At 39.0% G+C, this 20,267-nt stretch overlaps 2 protein-coding genes and 1 long non-coding RNA gene across 10 annotated transcripts; all 3 read right to left on the bottom strand.

Moving 5' to 3' along the window:
• Positions 1-14: 14 nt before the first annotated feature.
• On the bottom strand, positions 15-12,449 carry LOC114353801 (uncharacterized). 8 transcript variants are annotated; one of them, XM_028305915.1, is made up of 11 exons: positions 12,020-12,449; positions 11,306-11,561; positions 10,867-11,220; positions 9,923-10,011; positions 9,285-9,659; positions 8,547-8,628; positions 5,629-5,737; positions 2,821-2,930; positions 2,079-2,160; positions 1,213-1,319; positions 15-718 (listed from the first exon to the last, which is right to left on the bottom strand). In XM_028305915.1, the coding sequence occupies exons 2-11, from the start codon at positions 11,410-11,412 to the stop codon at positions 670-672; spliced, it is 1,464 nt and encodes a 487-aa protein (XP_028161716.1). In that variant the 5' UTR covers positions 11,413-11,561; positions 12,020-12,449; the 3' UTR covers positions 15-669. The 8 variants fall into 8 exon arrangements, with proteins under 8 accessions (XP_028161716.1, XP_028161719.1, XP_028161718.1 ...); XM_028305918.1 differs by having other exon boundaries at positions 11,306-11,520; XM_028305917.1 differs by having other exon boundaries at positions 12,116-12,449.
• Positions 12,450-15,192: 2,743 nt separating this feature from the next.
• Positions 15,193-19,065, bottom strand: LOC114353802 (uncharacterized). Its single transcript, XR_003655953.1, has 3 exons — positions 18,857-19,065; positions 18,305-18,376; positions 15,193-15,299 (listed from the first exon to the last, which is right to left on the bottom strand). It is a non-coding gene; the product is annotated as an uncharacterized LOC114353802 (long non-coding RNA).
• Positions 19,066-19,126: 61 nt separating this feature from the next.
• LOC114353799 (histone-lysine N-methyltransferase 2D-like) lies at positions 19,127-19,739 on the bottom strand. Its single transcript, XM_028305913.1, has 2 exons — positions 19,237-19,739; positions 19,127-19,148 (listed from the first exon to the last, which is right to left on the bottom strand). The coding sequence occupies exons 1-2, from the start codon at positions 19,737-19,739 to the stop codon at positions 19,127-19,129; spliced, it is 525 nt and encodes a 174-aa protein (XP_028161714.1).
• Positions 19,740-20,267: the final 528 nt, after the last annotated feature.

The following is a 20,267-nucleotide window of genomic DNA, read 5'->3' as shown; positions in this document are numbered from 1 at the left end:
TATTTAGATACATACAACACTGTGCCCAAACAACCCAAAAGTATGATAAATCTGTGGCAATCGACAAAAACTCCTAACTTTTACCAATGGCAGTTCGCAAATGTTGGTTTTGGTACAAAACAATTACAAAAATTTTAGATTAAGTAAGAAGACAACACTGTATTTCCATAACGACCTGCCCGCATCCAAGTACTTCCCGCGACCTTCACCATCGTCGGTCCACTTAGTCATTGCGTCGTCATAGCATTGCGTCTTCTAAATCGTGGGCGCCACTCGAACTTTTCTGCTCAAGCGGCCATCAGCTCTGCGAGCTATGTGCCCGCCCTCTGCCACTTGATTTTATTTAGCAATTCTGCGGGCTATGTGTGTTTCTTTCTTTCGATCCATCGTCCTTTGGGTCGAACGTAGTGCCTTTAAGAATTTCCATATTACATGGGCGATCATTTATCCCAAAAATGTCGTTCCCGCTTATTCCTTCCTCGATAATGCGTCCTGTCTTTCGGTCAAGTGTCTATTCGCGCAAACGGCCATTTGCGCACTTAGTGTCCGTGCGGGCAAATATCTTTTCGCGCTTGTGCGTTCGCTCAAGTGTCTTTCTTTCGCGCATTTTTTCCCTCAAGTATACCACCCTTTAAACTGGGATCCTTTAAGTTCAGAATGTCCATGTATCTAGTCTGATGGCTCCTGTTTGACAGGATGCTGATCTTCCTTGGTTGATCTGAAATATACATTAATTTGGGCATTATTATGGCACTTCTGAAGTAAAAATACTCATTTTTAGCCTAGGCGCAGTCCACTAACTTTTGGTTGACCGATAGTAGGGCCCGATTCTAATTTTGTATGAAGAATCGGCCGATACCAAATTGTTGTAATGTGCGCACTTTCATACATCTCCATACTGATCAACAGCCCGACCTAACTATCGGCCAACTAAAAATCGGTAGTCTACGCGTAGGCCAAGTGCCGTTCGTTTCGGTTACAGAAATTTAAATATTTTTATGCAGACACCAAATCAACAAATCGCTTAGCGTTTTCTATAGAATATCACAAAATTTCATACAATTTGAATTTGTTGTGTATTTGGTTCCTTAAAAAATCGCAAAAAATGTTTGCATGGAAAAATGAATTTTCGTGAAATTCTCCATACAAAACGCTAATTTCGTAGGTAAGGACCTAATATTTACTTATTAAAGGTAAACATAATCAACTTACCTATTTGGGTATGGTGGAGGGTCCCCGGGTTTCCTCTTCTTGGTCGGCGGGGGGTCGGCGAGCGGGTCGAAAGCCTCGATCTTCACTTCAACTGCTTCTGGCACTATCTGCAATGAAGATAGTGTTTTCTTAATATAAAAATTGTGGAAGTAGAAGAAATAATTAACCCCCTTACTAATAATACTTACACGCTCGTTGAACAGTCTTTTAAAGTGACGTATAGTATGGAAATGTCATTTTAAAACAGTGTTCAACAACTGCGTAACTTTTTATTAGAATGGGGTTTAAATTATTAGTAGATGTAAACGGCTTTCTCTCACGAAGACATCCCGTTTATTAGTTTTCGTGTTTTTGCAGTGTCACGCAAAAAACCGATCCGTTCTAATTGGGAATTCATGGAATGGAAAATATCATTTGAAGCGCCACCATCATGACAAACGTAAAATGTGACGCTGCAACTGCGCTTCTAGAAATTGTATGGAAGGTAGTGATGTAGCTAGCGCGTCACAGTGAAGACACTGCTGCGCATCCCGCCTCTAATTTGAAGGCGCTTTACCATTTAAAGTTGGTAAATAAATGTTGGGAATGACTGGAAAATCTTAAGATTTATCGTAGTCAGGACTTTTGCAGTAACATACCATTTTTTTAGGGTTGGATCCGCCCCTATCATCATCATTATCATTTCAGGCATAGGACATCCACCGCTGAACATAAGCCTCCCCCAATGCTTTCCATGTTGCCCGGTTGGTAGCGGCCTGCGTCCAGCGCCTTCCTGCTGCCTTTACGATGTCGTCGGTCCACCTATCCGCCCCTAATTTAAATAATATTCTGCAGCCTGAATATTACATAAAGCCTGAATAATTTACCTGAGAGGCAGCACTCGTGACGCGGTCTTCGTAGGCAGTCTGTAGGTCTCCCTCGTCCACTTCGATCTTGATCTCCGCGTATCTGTTGGTTCGGATGCAATTCGATATAAATGACAAAAATATAACCCTGTTTGAAGTACAAAATTAGCTATTTTTGATATCTTTTAACGATTGTAACTTCGCCTAAACAACATTCCAAGGGATCCACCCTACAAATGCCTATAAGTCAGATATTCAGAATACTTATAGCAGTTTCCTGAGCTCAAACTGGTTTTAAATGTTTAGTTAGCTGTAAGTGTTGTAAATCTGTCTTTTCAACTTTAAATTAGCAATGAAAACTCCTAGGCTTGTGTAAGACGTATTTTTTGTACCTATGCTTGGATGTTTGATGCTCTTTCACGCAAAAACTACTGAACGGATTTTGATGAAACTTTACAGTATTATTGTTTATAACTATATATATATATATAATTTATGAAGATCTGTGACAAACTAAATTTCACGCGGGTGAAGCCGCGGGCAAAAGCTAGTGTATTATAATAAAAGCTGTAAGTGTTCCTAATAAGTAATTTAAAAATAAATAAATAACAGTGCCGGATTAAACTAGGTACTTGATGCCAATCGTAATGAGACTTGCACTTTTACGAGTCTAAATTTTTTTGGTGTCCTCCAAGATATGATGCTCTCTAAGCTTTATAGGTTAATCCGGAACTGCCTCAAGTAGGGCATAAAACAAACTTACCCGTTCTCATCCGAGTCAAGGGTTGGTGCGTCGTCAGGAGAATCACAGCGCTTCATGGACGTGCCAGATAACGCCTCGCGGACTTTGCTCACTATCACTTCGACGTCGTTCTGGAAAAATAGTAAAAACACGTCTTTTTAATACCCATAGCTGGTTTTGATAGTCTTTTTGGCCCTTAGAATCGTATGTTGTATCACCAGGCTCCTCTTTCCCAGAATGGTCTGGTGCCCCCCTGGATGTTGGGCTACTGATTTGAAGATGATAGTGGATAGCTATGATGCTAATCGCGTGACATGGCATGTCACTCATGCCCCCCCCCCCCCTCAGCGTTGCCAGTTTTTTTTTTCGCCAAGTCGGGACTTTGGTACTTTTTGAGTGAAAATAGCGGGATTCTTCCGTCAGAAGCGGGACATAGTAAAAANATAGCGGGATTCTTCCGTCAGAAGCGGGACATAGTAAAAAAACGTATACAATCAAAGGTTTTCAAATATTTATCTTTTTATTTGACTTGAAATTACGTTTACACTCTATCGTTTCGTATGCGTCTTTAGAATAAAAAAAGAAAAATCAAAATTAAAAAAGTTTTATTCTTTAGAATAATATGGCGTTTCAAGAAAAATCTGGTGAAGTTAGTGTCTCTCTCCGAAAAGCGGGACCGAGCCTGTCCCGCGCGGGACATTTAAATTTGATTTAAAAATCGGGACGTCCCGCCAAAATCGGGACGTCTGGCAACGCTGCCCCCCCTCCCCCTCTAGAAAAATACTCGTCAATAGATGCCGTTTTTCGTAACGTTGCTTTTTTATGACCCTTTAAGCAGTGGAGGCGTAGCATGGGTTGGCACCCGGGGCGATCACCCCCCACCCCCCCTATCATGACATAGACCGCAGACTTGTCATGCAGATGCGCAATTTAGTACTTATCTGCGCGACTTGTGTCACCCCCTGATGCTTGGTGGCACCCAGGCGTTAAAGACTGCCCCGCCTCCCTAGGCAAGTGGCAAAACGTAACACGAAGCGAAAAAAACAACGCCGGAGCAAAGGGTTCCAAAATCGACAGTTGTCACATTTTGCCACTCATCCATGGTAGGTAGGTGTATAGATCGTGGTTACACAGGAGATGCAGCGGTGGGAACGAGAGGAGGGAATAGTCCCGTTGTCTAGCATAGCAACTGTGTACCATACCTAAAGTCCGGTCGCCGAGCAGATAGAATTTCGTCCAATGACCCCAAGCTACCCATCCTTATCGCTCGCGCGTAATTATATTGCTGTCGCGACAGTGCGACGGGCGGCTGCAGTGAGTGTGCGAGCCGATTGGACGAAATTCTATGTGTTCGGCATAGCTGGGCACCGTTAATCAAATAGTTAACTTCGTTAATCGTTAAACCGTTAATAAAAAAATTAACTTCGTTAAACGTTAAAACGTTACATTTCGCAAGATTTAACGCAAGTTAACGTTAATCGTTAATCCGTTAACACATGATAATAAAACGAAAAAAATAATTGTATGCAAGGTTCAAATAATTTCGAAAGCTTGTATCGCGCATGGAATTTATTCTTCTTTTATGTTTGCGCTACAAGCTTTCGAAATTATTTGAACCTTGCATAAGTACCTACCTACAATTATTTTTTTCGTTTTAGTACAACTGCATTTCGGAATAAAAGCTTGTTTTTAAAAAGTTTTTAATAGGCTAAGTGGATGACAAAATTTCAATTATTTGTCCGTCAGACAGATAGGTAATTAGAAAATATTAGACTCATATTTTTTATTTTCTTTCATAATTAAATAATAACAGTGCTACATCGAGTTGAAATGGCGCGATACGTCACGCTTGAGTAGAATTTTTACTCAAAAGTGACGTCACGCGACATTTCAACAATATAATACGTAATTATTGGATTATGGAAAAAATTAAAAAATGTGAGTCTAATATTTTCTAATTATCTGTCCGACGGACTAAATAGAATTTCGAGTTAAATACCCAGTCATCATCCCTATTATTATAATTTTATTTTACACTTTTTAGTAGTATCTCAATCTCAGAGCCTTAGTTCAATTACAATACAATTTAGCACCAAAGTGCTCGAAAAGACAAATCCAGCAAACACAAACTCGATAGGTTTCCATCGTTTCGTTTAGGAATTCCTATGGCCACCTCCTGACTCCATCATCAGGACCCTGGACATCTAGTACTAGATACTAAAGTGCTCGAAAAGACAAATCCAACGAACCCAAATTCGATGCGATGCCGCCGTTTCATTTAGGAGTTCCTATGGCCACCTCATGACTCCATCATCAGACCAGCTCAATGATACCATAACATTGCATTGTCATCGTACTTACATACAAAATTTCAGCTCAATCGGTTGAGGAAAACTGGTCTTAAATTCAATTGCAAGAGTTGTCCCACACATACTAACAAGTGTCGTTAGTGATCTGGTCACAAAAACTGTTGTTTTGGGTTCTGAAGTTCTAGAAGTTCATGTTTTAAGCAAAAAAAAAAAAAAAGCCCGAACATACTTGTTAGAACGCGTTTTTCTAGCGTTTTTCAGCGTGCCTGCTGTATCTTTTTGGTAAATAGTAGGTACTGGATTAACGATTAACGGACTTACTTAACTTAAAAGTTAATCCGTTAATAGAAATGTTAACTTCGTTAATTAACGATTAACGGATTAACGAGTTAATGCCCAGCTATGGTGTTCGGCGACCGGACTTTCACGTGTAGTTTCAAACACAAATCACATGCGTCTCTTCACAAAAGTGAAGTGCTTTTTAAAAGCCTACTTGCAAAAACAAAGTGAGTTTTCATACCTCATTGCTTCCGCAAGGCGCGCGCATCACGTGGTGCCTCGTGTGGCGCCTCTGAGCGTCGCACGCGCCGCACGCGCGCTCGCCGCATTGCACGCACGCGTAAACAAACCTGCGATGGTGTTGAAATTCTATTTTTGGACGAAGTGGAGCTATTGTTTGCATTTAATAATACCTAAAGCCTGGTCTGTGAGCACGTAGAATTTTATCCAATGACCCCAAGCTAGCCATCCTTATATCGCTCACGCGTAATTATATTGCTGTCGCGACTGTGCGACGGGCGCCCGCAGTGAGTGTGCGAGCGCGACAGCAACATAATTACGCGCGAGCGATAAGGATGGGTAGCTTGGAGTCATTGGACAAAATTCTATGTGCTCGGAGACCGGGCTTTAGCTTTCCGTCCGCGGCTTCTTTCGGGGTTTTCCCGGAAATTATTCGAATTTTTCTTCCATTCAACGAACATTAAAAAAAATTTAGTAAAATTGGTCCAGGCGTTGTTGAGTTATGCGCTTATCAACACATTTTGCGATTCATTTTTATATTATTATTATAGATTAGTTACATATTGGATTGCAAAGTAAACGGCGCATTTAATTTCTTTATTAAGGCCGGGTAACAGAGAAAATGGCGAAAATGAGGTTTTCATTTTTCATTTTTGAGGTACTAAACAGTAAAATAAAAGGCTAAGATTTTTTTTGAGCATAGTTGAGGATATTTTCTAGGGCTATTAACGGATGGAAACACGATTTGATGAAGTTGACTCGATAGAATAAATTCCCAAAGTTACCTCTATTCGTTTTCTAATAATGGTTTTATTTTTAAAATAAGCGATTTGAGATTCTGAATCTTTTACTAAACTAAAGTTCAGAAATAACTTGAGGGCTTTTAACGGATGAAATTTTTATATTGCGTCTTATTTAGTTACTATGTTAAAAAATGTGGAAAAACAGTGTTGTTCTTGATACGGCAATTGCCGTAATATACGGCATTTAGGCCTCGTAGGCACCATAAATACGGTATACGGCAGCACTTCCATTACCGTATCAAAATATACGGCAATTGATTAAGGTAGAGTTTTATGAGTTTTTCATGAGTTTTAGTAAAAAAAAAAATATTTCATTTAATGGAACGCACCAACTTGTAAACCATATAAAAGAAACGTCAACATAATTCAACCAAATGCAACCTTATCTCCGAGATGTTAATGTCTAAAATCGTTTGGTCTTCATTTTGGTAGATTCTTCACTTTTATTCGGGTCGGTTCTAGGACTAAACTATTTATTCAAAACCTTTATAAGTGAAGAATAAGTTTAAAAGTAGTAAGTGTACGTACGCATAGTATAGTTCCAAAATACTGGACTGTCCTGTCGATGACATTGACAGTGGGGCGCCACCGTCAATACCGGATCGCTGGTTCAGATTTTTGTCATGTTAGAAACCATATAGTTGAACGATGGTAGCGCCCCCCTGTCATTGAGTTTGGTGGGACAGTTCAGCGTGGGTCATCTATACATAATACATCATTTGTATTTTTTTTATTTAAACCTTCCAAATAAACATTTTGCACAATACGGCAATTTTTCTTAGTTTTCCTTAAAAATACGGCAATTTTAGAATTAGAATACGGCAACCCTAAATTTGTCAGGAACAACACTGGAATTACCCTTTCGAATTCAAGACAGTGCAGTTTCCCATCAGTCTGCTTCGTAATGACTATAAACAAAGCTCAAAGTCAAACTCTAGGGACCTCTGCTTAAACTCCCATGAGTGCACAGAGGTACGCAGGTAACCGCGTGTGATGCTTATAGCAATTTTCGATAGGTACAGAACCCCGTACATACGTCATACATATTATAGAAAGAAAACACCCAGACCAATACAAACAAATATGTTTCTGCAATTTTAGTATGATATTTTTATTTATTAATAAACAAAGAGACTGAACAAAATTGATGCGTACCTATACTGATTAATGTTATTAACCACATGCAAAGCTTCGTGAATTGCAACAACTATAATTAAATTTATTATCCAAGCTCTAAATAATCGCTACTAAGAGTAACTTATCATAAAAAAAATCCAATCGCTCAAGCTCCCAAGGGCCTACCGATAGGTCGGGTGACGTAATCTTGAAATTCTTTAAGCCGGCGCAGAACTTCCAGAAGGTCGGGCGACGCCACGGGCACTTTGAACAGTGTTTACTTCTGCAGTTATATTTTATATTTATTCGATTCTAGAATATATTCCCAAAAAGTCTGAAAGGTGTTTTAATTTGTATCACTTGGATATGATTTCTATTAGAAAGTGTTGTGAGTGTGACGCTTGAAAGGAAGGAAGTCAACCTAACCTAACCAACTGCGTATTTCTATACTGTGTAGCTGGAAATTGTGGCGGGAGCTCTTTGACGCGCTGTTTTCGGCGAAGAATTGCGCGCGCAGATTTTGACAGCGCGAAATACCTACTTTAGAAGAAATACCAAGCCTTAAGTAGGTATAGATCACGCAACGAGAGTTGAGGCTATCAACATAAGCAAAGATTTGTATATGCTGTCTGTGCTGAGACAATTTTTTTTTGTGGCTGAGAAGTCTTGCGTACTTTCACTGACAAGTGCTTTCGGTCTCGCTTGCAGACATTTAACAAGAGCGAGCTAGCTGTGTATTCAATATTTAAACTTCAATCGACTCAACTTTCGTTGAGCGACCTATGCTTTCGTAGGTACTTCATTTTTATCGTGCCTTCGGGCCCTCGCCCACGGCGACTTTTTGTAGCGATGCAGTCGCGCTGGCTGTCGCGCGTTGGCATCACTTCTGTAGTGCGTTGCAAATGCGACTAACGCGTGTTAGTAGTGATTCTGTAGCGCGTTTACGAATCGTTGGCAGTTTATTCACTCTGACAAATGCTAAAATTACTTAAAATCTCACCCCGTGATTGCTATGCTGCACAGACCGCATCTCACAAATTGCTTAGGCTCCTCGGGTTGCTCGTGGCGTGTATCCGTTCCCTCTATAAACAAAGAAATGATATTGATATTAATGTATAATAATAAAATATGTATATTAAATTAAATATGTAAGATCAAAGTGAATCACCACGAACGCAACGGATGCCAGCCCTAAGGGTTTTTTCCCTCCCATTTTTTGCAAAATCCCGTTTAGTAAACGTGTTTTAATATAAAGTTCACACGAACATCCCATGTGTTTGTAAAAAACGGACCCGTTCGAATTTTAATTCCAATTTCAAACACACTTGTGTTCACATGAGTTCACATGACAGACCAGTCACTAAAATTTGTGGTCCAGTGCTGCAAGATCCTGCATTCCCAACATGGAGCCAATAATTTAACCACCTAAATAAAAGCCCCAGGCCGATGAGAACTGTCACGTTATGTCAATACTCTAGGGGCTGGGTCCGATTGCTAGTGGTGCTAAATGGCGACGAGGATAGAGTGTTACAACCCCATCGAGTTAACTGCGCACCTGGCGGCTGTGACGTCACATCGACGCTCTGGTGACGTGGGTGAGTGCGAGGGTTTTCATTCCATTCCAGCAAAGGTGCACAGTTAGCTCAATCGGGTTGTAAATTGGTGTTTAAAAGTACATTTTTTGCGTTACATTTATTCACTGGTATCAACATTATTAGTATTTTATTATTGTAATCACCGTTGTTCCGTTGCTCTTTTTCATCAATTTCCTTCATTTCTATTTCTGAGACACATTCGAATACCCTGTTTTTTATGATAGATTGATGTCTTTCCGAAAACTTTTTCACAGTCGCCGCTATACTTTTAAAGAACCTTTCTATGTCTTCGTCTCTCTTTTCTTTATTTTTTTGTTCAACCAGAAACTTCATCAAATCCGATGTGGGTATGTGATCGGTTACGGTTTGTTTATTTGTTTCTAAGTTATTAGAACATAGAGGTGTACTTGTATTAGTTGATATTAAAGGGTCTTGTGTAATATTTGTCCTGGGCGTCTCCGGTTGCTTATTGTAGATTAATTGAGAATTTTCATTTGAATCATCCTTTTCTATTGGACCTGAAACATTAAATCATGCTGTTTGGTAATGCTATTACATTCGCCTTTTTTTCTTAATTAAGGCCCGATTCGACCAAACTTTTATGCGAGAATAACTCCTGGTATAACTGGCATATTGACAGTTTCAGTATGGGAAATATGTCAAAACTGACGATTTATTCTGAGATTAATATTTAATCTTGTTTGGTCGAATCCACCCTAATTTGCATTTGCAAGAAATCTCTAACTACGCTGCTGCCTGGGGCAGTGCAGTTTGCGCTTACCGTGTGGTGTTTCTTCTTCCAAATCAAGAATAATATTTGAAATGCTCGTGTTTGAACCTTGTTCAGTAACAGGCATAGTTTGACCTCGTCTGGAAAAAAGAATAATCAGAATTATTAATAAGTTCATCATCAACCACACGCCTTTCAGGGCCACGAGGAGAAAACCTCTATAAAATACAACTGAGGAGGGGATTTGTTGGCTTTAGCCGGACATGTTTGGCTTTTTTCCGTCTTGTCAGGCCAAATATATATTGTCTTGTCCGGCCTGTCTGGCTTTTTATTTGGCTGCCGCGCCAGGCGAAAGTCGAGCCACAGAATAATATGTAGCGCACGCATCAGGACGTTGGGCAACCGATGATGATAGTACTCACTCGTGAGCTACGACAATAATTGCAAAACTGGCAAACGCCCCTCCCCCCAGTCACTTGTCCGGCTTTTAGGATAAAATGGTCCGGCCAAATGAAGCACGAGTCCGGCTTTTGTGTTTTTGGACCTGGCAAACTAATTGGGGGTTCCTCGAAGCCCGAGAGGCTCGCCCGTGCCGTGAGCGAGCGGGCATGGGCTTCATTGCACCTGAGTGGCATTATTGTGGCTAGGGTTGCCAGGCGTCCGGATAAAGCCGGACATAGGCTTTTTGATTGCGTGTCCAGCCAAAATAAACGGTGTCCGGCCTGTCCGGCTTCTGTTAGGCTTTTTATTTAGCCACAGAATAATATGAAGCGCACGCATCAGGACGTTGGGCAAGCGATGATTATAGTACTCACTTGTGAGCTTGCACCTCCCCCCCCACCGGTCACACGTCCGTCTTTTAGGGTAAAATGTCCGGCCAAATGAATCACAGAGTCCGGCTTTTATGTTTTTGGGCCTGGCAACCCTAATTGTGGCGCCGCCGCTGTCGATACAGCGAATTCAGAAATTAACAGAAGACAATTCACTTTGCATACCTACTCTCGGCGGTCCGGCTAGGGCTGTCAACTTTGGCTTCACTTAAAGGTTTTCTCTTTCGAGGAATATCTTTTAAAAGGTGTAATGGAGTTTCCACTTGATCATTTGTTTGAGAATCATAATCACATTGCACATTTGCATCGGCTGTTTCAAATATTGCTTGAATTCCTTTATTTGCAAAATTTTTCGGTAATGGTAGGAGCAGTTGCGGAATTGATGTTTTTTTTAACGACTTTCGATTTGAATGAATTAAAATGCAGTTGGGACGAAAATGAGCTTCACACACGCGTGTACGAAAGCAACTTGAATCTATTAAATCTTTTCTGTGGATCACTCTTAGCCACTCATTTCGCCTGAAACAAGATAAGAAAACTATGTTAAAAAATACCGTAACCAGGTTAAAACGAACCATTGAGATATAAGCAAATACCTACTTACCTCTCAGAATTAAGTGGTAGATTAAAAAACGACAAGTCACAATTTAATGTTGAATTTAAACAGCCCTCCACTGAACAATTATAATAACTTCTCTTTTTTTCCTCCATTTTTGCACAAAAAAAGTTCACATGTCTCAAGCACTCGCGCTCACACTAGTTCAGACTGGTTCACTTCACGACCGAAGGCAGATCTTTTTGGTGCTTCTGCATATTAGACTTGCAAAATGGTTGTTTAATGACTGTGTGTATGAATAATACTAGAAAAAATATTATAAATTATTTAGTTATTTCCTACATTACTCGGTACCAATAAATAATACTCATACAAAGTACCTACCGAAAAAAATATAATAATAATAATAATAATAATAAATCGTTTATTTGCTCAGAAACATGGTAACAAAATGGTCGATATATTTTCATTTATTTCAAGGAGTCTTGTAAATAAAAAAATACTAGAATTCCTACCTATTTAAAATTTTATAGGCCTTTTATGGTTGGAATAAGTCGCACAAATAAAACCTCTCACCTATAGGTACCTACATAAAAATAAAAGTGGATAAATAAAGGAGCCTTCTCCTATAGATTCATCAATCATGATTTTTTTATACATATTACATACTTTGTCAGTCTAACATCTATACCCCATTGATTTGATGAACTTTTGGTGGGGTAAAATGTGCACTAATGTAACTACTACCTTTTCATTACTTACATTGACTCCTTGGGATAAACGAAGAATGAAATATATTTTCTTCTGATGATGAATGGAAGACAACTAATCAAACAAACAGTAAGTATAGCTAGAAACCATTTTACAAATCCAGAATACCTAGATGCACTTTAACACAATTTCGTAACAACTTCACATTCACAAATCGCAGCCTTCTGTTATCTTTTTTGTACCCTAGCAGACACTAGCAGAGATGGATGATGATCAGCTGGCTGAGCAAGCAAGCCAAATGCCAACAAGCTGTCAATGTCAAATACATCGTAGCGTATCCAAATAAAATAAGTTTGGAGCACTTTAAATACCAATACTGCAACAAAAAAATGCAATCCTACAAAAATAAAAATCGTCTTCTTTGCACTGAATCGTTTAACTAGGTACCTAAGATTTTAATTTTGTCGCATTAAACTTCAAATGTACTGTTGTTATGTTGGTAACTTATTCATTCCGTAATTATTAATGTGTTGACAGTGTTGCCAGAAGGTTACTTTTGTAACCTTTTAGGTTACTTTTAGGTTACACTAATGAAAAGGTTACTTTTAGGCAGTGTTGTTCCTGACAAATTTAGGGTTGCCGTATTCTAATTCCAAAATTGCCGGATTTTTAAGGAAAACTAAGAAAATTGCCGTATTGTACAAAATGTTTATTTGGAAGGTTTAAATTTTAAAAAATACATGTGATGTATTATGTACTATGCGTATACTACTTTTAAACAGTTTTAAACTTACTTATTTTATTCTTCACTTTTTAAGGTTTTGAATAATTTAGTCCAAGAACCTACCCGAATAAAAGTGAAGAATCTACCAAAATGAGGAAATAACGATTTTAGACATTAACATCTCGGAGATAAGGTTGCATTTTTGGCGTTTCTTTTCGTGGCGCTTCTATTTCATCTATGGTTTACAAGTTTTTGCGTTCCATTAGACGAAATATTTTTTTTTGTTTACTAAAAGTCATGAAAAACTCATAAAACTCTACTTTACTCAATTGCCGTATATTTTGATACGGTAATCAAAGTGCTGCCGTATACCGTATTTATGGTGCCTAAGATGCCTGAATGCCGTATATTACGGCAATTGCCGTATCAAGAACAACACTGCTTTTAGGTGATTTTTCAGAAATTGTAGAATTAACTTTTACAGGTTATTCAGTAAAAAATATTAATAGTGACAATTTAAAAATTATGTCATAAACTGCATTTAAACATGAATTTGATTTATATTTTGTTAAAGAAAATGAATTTTAGCGAATGTTTTTCGATAATAAAACGCAAATCCAGGAAACGGTTTTATACGACCGGTCACTTTTCGGTCTTCATGGAATGATCCATGAAGACCGAATCCATTCCATCCATGAACAACCTTAACACAATCTCCCCCCCCCCCCCCGTATGAAGGTTACTTTTTATTCAAAAGGGTTACTTTTTTTTATATTTCTGGTAATTTCTGACAAGACCCGACTGGCAACACTGTGTGTTGATTACTTGATTGGTGTTGATAAAAGCCAAAATATTTTTAGTGTAGGAATTAGGAATATACTTTTTACAATGTAAAAATTATCTAGTACGTTATTTCGAAGCGCACAACGACCAAAATTGTCCAGCATAATTTTTTTTGGATTCCTTGGCGCTTTTTACCTGATTTCGTAAGTAGAGGCTGTGTTTTAGAACTAGAAGCAGGCGTAACACTAGTTCTTGGAACCAGCAGCGAAGAAGTAGATTCTGCCTGATCCGCTTCTAACTGTTTCACTTCTCTTTTTATTTTCATTAAAGTTGTTTTTGATATTCCAGTAGCAGCACAGGTTCTTTTGATGACTTGGTCCACAGGAATAATAAATCGTTTATTTGCCTTTTCCGATTCAAAAAACTTAAGCACCTTTAGGATCATGTTTCTAGCTTCATCATGAATAGTTTTGCCCATATTGTGTCTTCAAGTCTTTTAGGCGATAAAAATAGTTCAGACACTTAACGAAAATACTAAATCACAACTAATCTACGACAAAACAAGTTCAAAACTTATCCAAAACAAAACAACCGGCGCAATGTTAACGCTAAAACTCGGGAACCGTGCTGAATGAACTGAGACTGACAGATTACGACTTGGCGAACGGCGAACGAGGGGAAGGTGTGCGGGTAAGTGGGAGGGGATCGCATTCCAGTCAGGTGCGCAGAGCCCCGATTACGGTAACTTTTAACGTCAACAATCCAGACACGCTTCTCGATTCTGCGATACGATTGGTCGTTCAACAGCGTACGTCAGCTGTTTTGACCAATCGTATCGCAGAATCAGAAACGCGTCTGGACTGGATTGTAGACGTTATAAAAGTTACCGTAATCGGGGCTCTGGTACGGACGGGGCGAAAGTGGGGAGGTGTGCGGGTAAGCGGGAGGGAGAATTGCATTCCCGCGAGGTCTCAAACTACCAATCGATCAACGTGGAAAGCATTAGGGGAGGCCTATGTTCAGCAGTGGACGTCCTATGGCTGAAATGATGATGATGAGGTCTCGAACTGGATGTCGATCAGTCAGCATCTAGCACGAAAAACTTTCAACTTCGAATCGTTTGCATATTCGACGAAATTTGATACTCAGTCTTAGAATACAATGTTAATGTGACGATCTCGAATTCGATTGTCAAAATTGTTTCGTACTACTATTTTTTATACTATTTTTTTATTTTTTATAGTAAATTAATTTTCGTCACGTTTTAATATCGAATCGTTTGCGTATGCGAATCGCTCAATCGCCCCATGCCCTTGTGACATTTGTTTTATTATCGAGATCGAATAGTGTGGTAAACATGACTTTATTTAAATTTTAAACTTGTATGAGAAATGGTAGCACGAAATTAATTTTGAAAATCGAGATCGTTACGTTAATTATCACCGTCAATGTGGTAAAGAGAAGGTTGAATAGTCGATAGCTTTTCGTGCTCGAGGCACTGATAGTAAGTGACGCAGGTAGGCTGAGGTAGGGGATACACACAAATGTGCCATGCTTGTGTAGTAGTGTATTTTGTACCTCCGATGACGCCGCAGCGACGCGCGGTTATCAAATCTCATTTCTTACCTAGTTTTTAAAAAGTGTGAAATAAAAATTATTTTTCTAAATAAACCATTATTTATTAATCAGTCAATATTTAAAATAATTCTTTAATAATAATATTTAGTATTTATGACGTGTAAAACCCATAAAAGCAAATAAATATTTTGATTTGATTTGATTAAAGCGCTTGCTGCGGACGGAGACCCAGCTTCGGTATTGGGACTGGAACAATAGAAATGCAATTATTTATATTACAAGTTAGTAACAATAACGGTCATAATAATAATACATTTTATGTGAATCAAATTAGCCTTAATGATGGTGCAGTCCTGTTGTCCCCCCTGCTTGGCCCCCCTGGGGGAGCCAACAGGATTTCGAAATCCTGTTGTCCCCCCTGGCTAGGGGAGACAACAGGACTAGATTTTCAATCAATGATTTGAGGACTGTTGTCCCCCCTGGAAAACATTGGGTATTTAGAAGCCATATATTTTTGTAACATTTAAGAAGTTCTGGAGTACCTGACTAAATGCCATATTGCCAAACTAAATACCTAAACGTATGTCAAATAATAATTAACATTTTGTTAACGAAAAAAATATAAGTTGTTGGTACCGGTAATATTTCTGACTATTCCAAAATCTGCTTTACTTGCTTTTCTATACTTATAATAAATCTGTAGAGAGGTCAATTCTGTACATGAAATATATTTTCAAAATAACTATCAGGGGGTGATTAGTGATCGATACTGATGCCAAAAATGCAATCAGTAAATTTTTTGTCTGTCTGTCTGTCTGTCTGTCTGTCTGTATGTTCCTTATAGAAACAAAAACTACTCGACGGATTTTAACGAAACTTGGTACAATTATTCTTCATACTCCTGGGCAGGTTATAGGATACTTAGGAATTCCCACGGGCACGGGAATTAGCGGGAAAATCCTTTTGTATGAAAAATCTAAACTGCTTAAGTTAGACGCTTGAAATTTGGCATGCAGTTACATTAGTAAACTTAAAGCTTAGTTACAACAGGATATTGCAAAATTCCCACGGGAACGGGAGTTAGCGGGAAAAAACATTTGTATGAAAAATCTAAACCGCTTAAGTTAGACGCTTGAAATTTGGCATGCAGGTACCTTAGTAAACTTAAAGCTTAGTTACAACAGGATATTGCAAAATTCCCACGGGAACGGGAGTTAGCGGGAAAAAACATTTGTATGAAAAAATCTGAACCGCGTAAGATAGATGAAGGGGGTAAAACGGGATCCACGCGTACGAAGTCGCGGGCGGCCGCTAGTAAATAATATAATACAAGTAAATGCGAAAGAAACTTTATCTGTCTGTCTGTTACGAATTCACGCATAAATCATTGAACCGATTTTGATATTTGGTAACGAGATAGTTTTGAGTCCCGGGAAAGGACGTTGGACAGTTTTTATCCCGGTTTTTTAGACAGGAATGCGCTCTATATATTTTTTTTGTGACAGAAAAAAATTTACGTTGACAAAGCTGTAAACAAAAGCTAAGTAAGTATATGCTATTCTCATGTATAAAAAATAGTCTTCTGTAAAGTTGACTAAAAATCCGTTTAGTAGTTTTTACGTGAAAGAGTATCAAACATCTATACTATTCCATACTCACAAATTTTCGCATTTATAATATTAATACGTAGGACGCTAAAACTGCATAATTTTAAATAAATCATAATAATTTTCAACAAATTAATCGCTCAGTGATTCAACTAGCGGCCGCCCGCAACTTCGTACGAGTGGAGTCCGTTTTACCCCCTTATGTGTGGAATTTCGTAAAATCCTATTATATGCTTCGTATTATTTCCTATCCTTAAATAAAAAGATAAATAAAATCCGTTCTTGGCAGATGTCTACACCCTATAAGGAACCTACCTGCCAAATTTCAAGTTTCTAGGTGTCAGTACCAGCACCAACCACCAACACCTTATTTTTTTCGTTATCAATTTTATTATTTGACAAACGTTTAGGTAGTAGGGCAAAAAAAGAATGAGACATGTATAGGCTCCATAAGAGCATTTGACGATTTTCAAGTACTAATTTAATTAGTCTAAACCTATATAAAGATAATTTTGATTTTGATTTTATCAAAATGGTAATTATTATTTAACAAACGTTTAGGTATTCACTCAGTTTGGGAATTTGGCATTCAGTCAAGTACTTCAGTATTTTACAAATTATGTTATAAAAATACATGGCTTTTAAATAATGTTTGTCAGGGGGGACAACAGTCCTCAAATCATTGATTAAAAATCCAGTCCGAGATTTTGGAATAGTCAGAAATATTACCGGTACCAACAACTTATATTTTTTCGTTAACAAAATGTTAATTATTATTTGACATACGTTAAGGTATTTAGTTTGGCAATATGGCATTTAGTCAGGTACTCCAGAACTTCTTAAATGTTACAAAAATATATGGCTTCTAAATACCCAATGTTTGCTAGGGGGGACAACAGTCCTCAAATCATTGATTGAAAATCTAGTCCTGTTGTCTCCCCTAGCCAGGGGGGACAACAGGATTTCGAAATCCTGTTGGCTCCCCCAGGGGGGACAACAGGACTGCACCAAAAATTGGCTATTTGGGAACGACCCGAACCCAGCCAGTGCAGCGCTTCCTGCGCCCTAATCTATAGTAAATTCCTACTAAGTTCTCAGCACTTGCCAAATGTTGGTCTTATGATACCTCCATGGTCTTATGGTTGGTCTCGAATCGCTGGTAGGGAAAAAAGATGAGATGAGATTATGAGACATGTGAAGGCTCCAAAGGGCAAAACTGATTTTTTAATTAGTCTTTTATTTTCAACTAGCTGTGTCCGCGACTTCGTACGCGTTGAGTCTACATTTTAGCTAGAAAACGTTTGTATGGAAAAAAAGGGCTGTTTTTAGAGTTTTCCCGGAAATTATTCGATTTTTTCTCTCCGTAAAAACCATCCTTGGACTTCAATGAACATTAAAAAAAGAATTGATAAAATTGATTCAGGCGTTATTGAGTTATGCGCTTTATACCAACACATTTTGCGATTCATTTTTATATTATAGATATTTGACGATTTGTAAGCACTTATAGTCCATGCAAATAAAGGATTTTTTTTAAACCAGCAGATAGTGACTGAGTTTCCCATTCCATACTAAAGTAATGCGAGATTTAAAAGAAAAAAAATTGGAATCCTCGTTCAAATTAAAAATTACGGATTTTGTTACCTTCAGATTTTTTTCCCCGGGTCTTTAATCGCTGATGTCTTTGAACATTTTGCATACGTGCGAAAGGAGCACCTGCGGAGCACATTATAACGGGTTACCTTCACCATATCGAATTACATTTTGATCGAAAATCAAAATATCGAACACGTTTCATCGAACGATCAAAATATCGAATGATTAAAATATCGAAAGTAGATCTTATGTGGCATAGTTAGGAAGATGCAGGTAAGGGTTCCTTGTTGACTATGGTACCCTAAAGTGGGAAATAAAAAAATGTGTGCCTACTTAAATGTTTTATTTACATTAATCATATGATGTCATATGACATTTAGGTAACTAATTAAATAAATCCTCTATATTGAGTTTTCGATATTTTGATCGTTCGATCATTTTTGTAAATTCGATATTCTGAACGTTCGATATTTTGATCATTCGATATTTTGATTTTCGATCAAATGTAATTCGATATGGTGAAAGTAACCCCATTATAACAATCTATACTATTACATTGTATCACCATGTTTTAAGCAACTAAAATTATATGATTTGAACCTTTTAAGCGGAGGCCTCCAGTTCTCGATGACTGCTGGCGACGCTAGCGGCTCGGTGAACAGACGGCTTTCAAGCCAAGGTGAAGGAAAGGTTATTGATGGCAATGATTGTGCCTGCGTGTCTATAGGACTCTCATCAGGAGGTTCTGGCTTGGTGAACAGACGGCATTCGAGCGAGGCCGAAGGAAAGGTTATCTCTGGCTCTGGCGATGGTTCNCAGGAGGTTCTGGCTCGGTGAACAGACGGCTTTCAAGCCAGGGCGAAGGAAAGGTTATCTCTGGCGACGGTTGTGCCTGCGTGTCCATGGGATTCTCATTAAGCCGATCTGGCTTGATGAACAGACGGCGTTTCAGTGAGGCCGAAGGAAAGGTTATCTCTGACGATGGTTGTGCCTGCGTGTCTATAGGACTCTCATCAGGAGGTTCTGGCTCGGTGAACAGACGGCATTCGAGCGAAGCCGAAGGAAATGTTATCTCTGGCGATTGTTCTTCCAGCGTGTCTATGGGATTCTCATCAGGACCTTCTGGCTCGGTGAACAGACGACATTCGAGTGAGGCCGTAGGAAACGTTGTCTCTGACGATGGCTGTGCCTGCGTGTCTATAGGACTCTCATCAGGAGGTTCTGGCTTGGTGAACAGACGGCTTTCAAGCCAGGGCGAAGGAAAGGTTATCTCTGGCGATGGTTGTGCCTGCGTGTCTTTGGGACTCTCATTTAGCCGTTCTGGCTCGGTGAACAGACGGCTTTCGGGAGAAGCCGAAGGAAAGGTTATCTCTGGCGATGGTTCTACCAGCGTGTCTTTGGGACTCTCATCAGGAGGTTCAATGGACAGACGACGTTCCAACCAGGGCGGATTTTCATCAGGCGACTCCGACTTAATTTTCATTTTTGGTACGACCTGAAATAAAATTCTATATGAAACCTTTGGACCGACGATCTGGTGAAGGTCGCGGGAGGTGCCTGGATGCGAGCGGCGCAGGACCGTCTTCGTGGAAATCCTTGGGAGAGGCCTTTGTCCAGCAGTGGACGTCTTTCGGCTGAAACGACGACGACGACGATGAAACCTTTCTGTAAGCTTATTTTTTTGGTAATTCACTGAAATTCCCGAAATATTGACATTACACCCATAAACTTTTATTATTGTGAGGTTAAGTTTGTAAACTACAAGAGTATTTAAAAAACATTTCTCTATCTCCATCTCAAAACTACCTAATAAAGAGGCATTCAAAAACTTTCTTACCGCCATCTTTTATTTGTCTTTGGCTCCGTTTAAAAACGTAGAAAGCATTCAAAATAGAAGGCCGTGTTATAAAGCTTTGAAAATACAGAAGAATACTAAATACTCGACATTTTGACCTAACCTACAACCCGGTCAAGTTAAGTGCACCTCCCTGGAATGCCAGTCCCTCGCACG

The sequence above is a fragment of the Ostrinia furnacalis genome, unplaced genomic scaffold, assembly GCF_004193835.3.
Source record: "Ostrinia furnacalis isolate ACB-3 unplaced genomic scaffold, ASM419383v2 OfSCF1808, whole genome shotgun sequence".
NCBI lineage: Eukaryota > Metazoa > Arthropoda > Insecta > Lepidoptera > Crambidae > Ostrinia > Ostrinia furnacalis.
This window is presented reverse-complemented; position numbering and strand designations above follow the sequence as displayed.

What these genes read in the sequence shown, in the direction of transcription:
- LOC114353801 (XM_028305915.1), bottom strand. Translation starts at nt 11,412, where the DNA reads ATGGAGGAAAAAAAGAGAAGTTATTATAATTGTTCAGTGGAGGGCTGT. An exon ending in CTACCACTTAATTCTGAGAG is followed by an intron (nt 11,221 to 11,305) that starts GTAAGTAGGTAT and finishes ATCTTGTTTCAG; the next exon opens with GCGAAATGAGTGGCTAAGAG. An exon ending in CCTCCACCATACCCAAATAG is followed by an intron (nt 719 to 1,212) that starts GTAAGTTGATTA and finishes TGTATATTTCAG; the next exon opens with ATCAACCAAGGAAGATCAGC.
- LOC114353799 (XM_028305913.1), bottom strand. Translation starts at nt 19,739, where the DNA reads ATGAAAATTAAGTCGGAGTCGCCTGATGAAAATCCGCCCTGGTTGGAA. An exon ending in GACACGCAGGCACAACCATC is followed by an intron (nt 19,149 to 19,236) that starts GTCAGAGATAAC and finishes ATGGACACGCAG; the next exon opens with GCACAACCGTCGCCAGAGAT.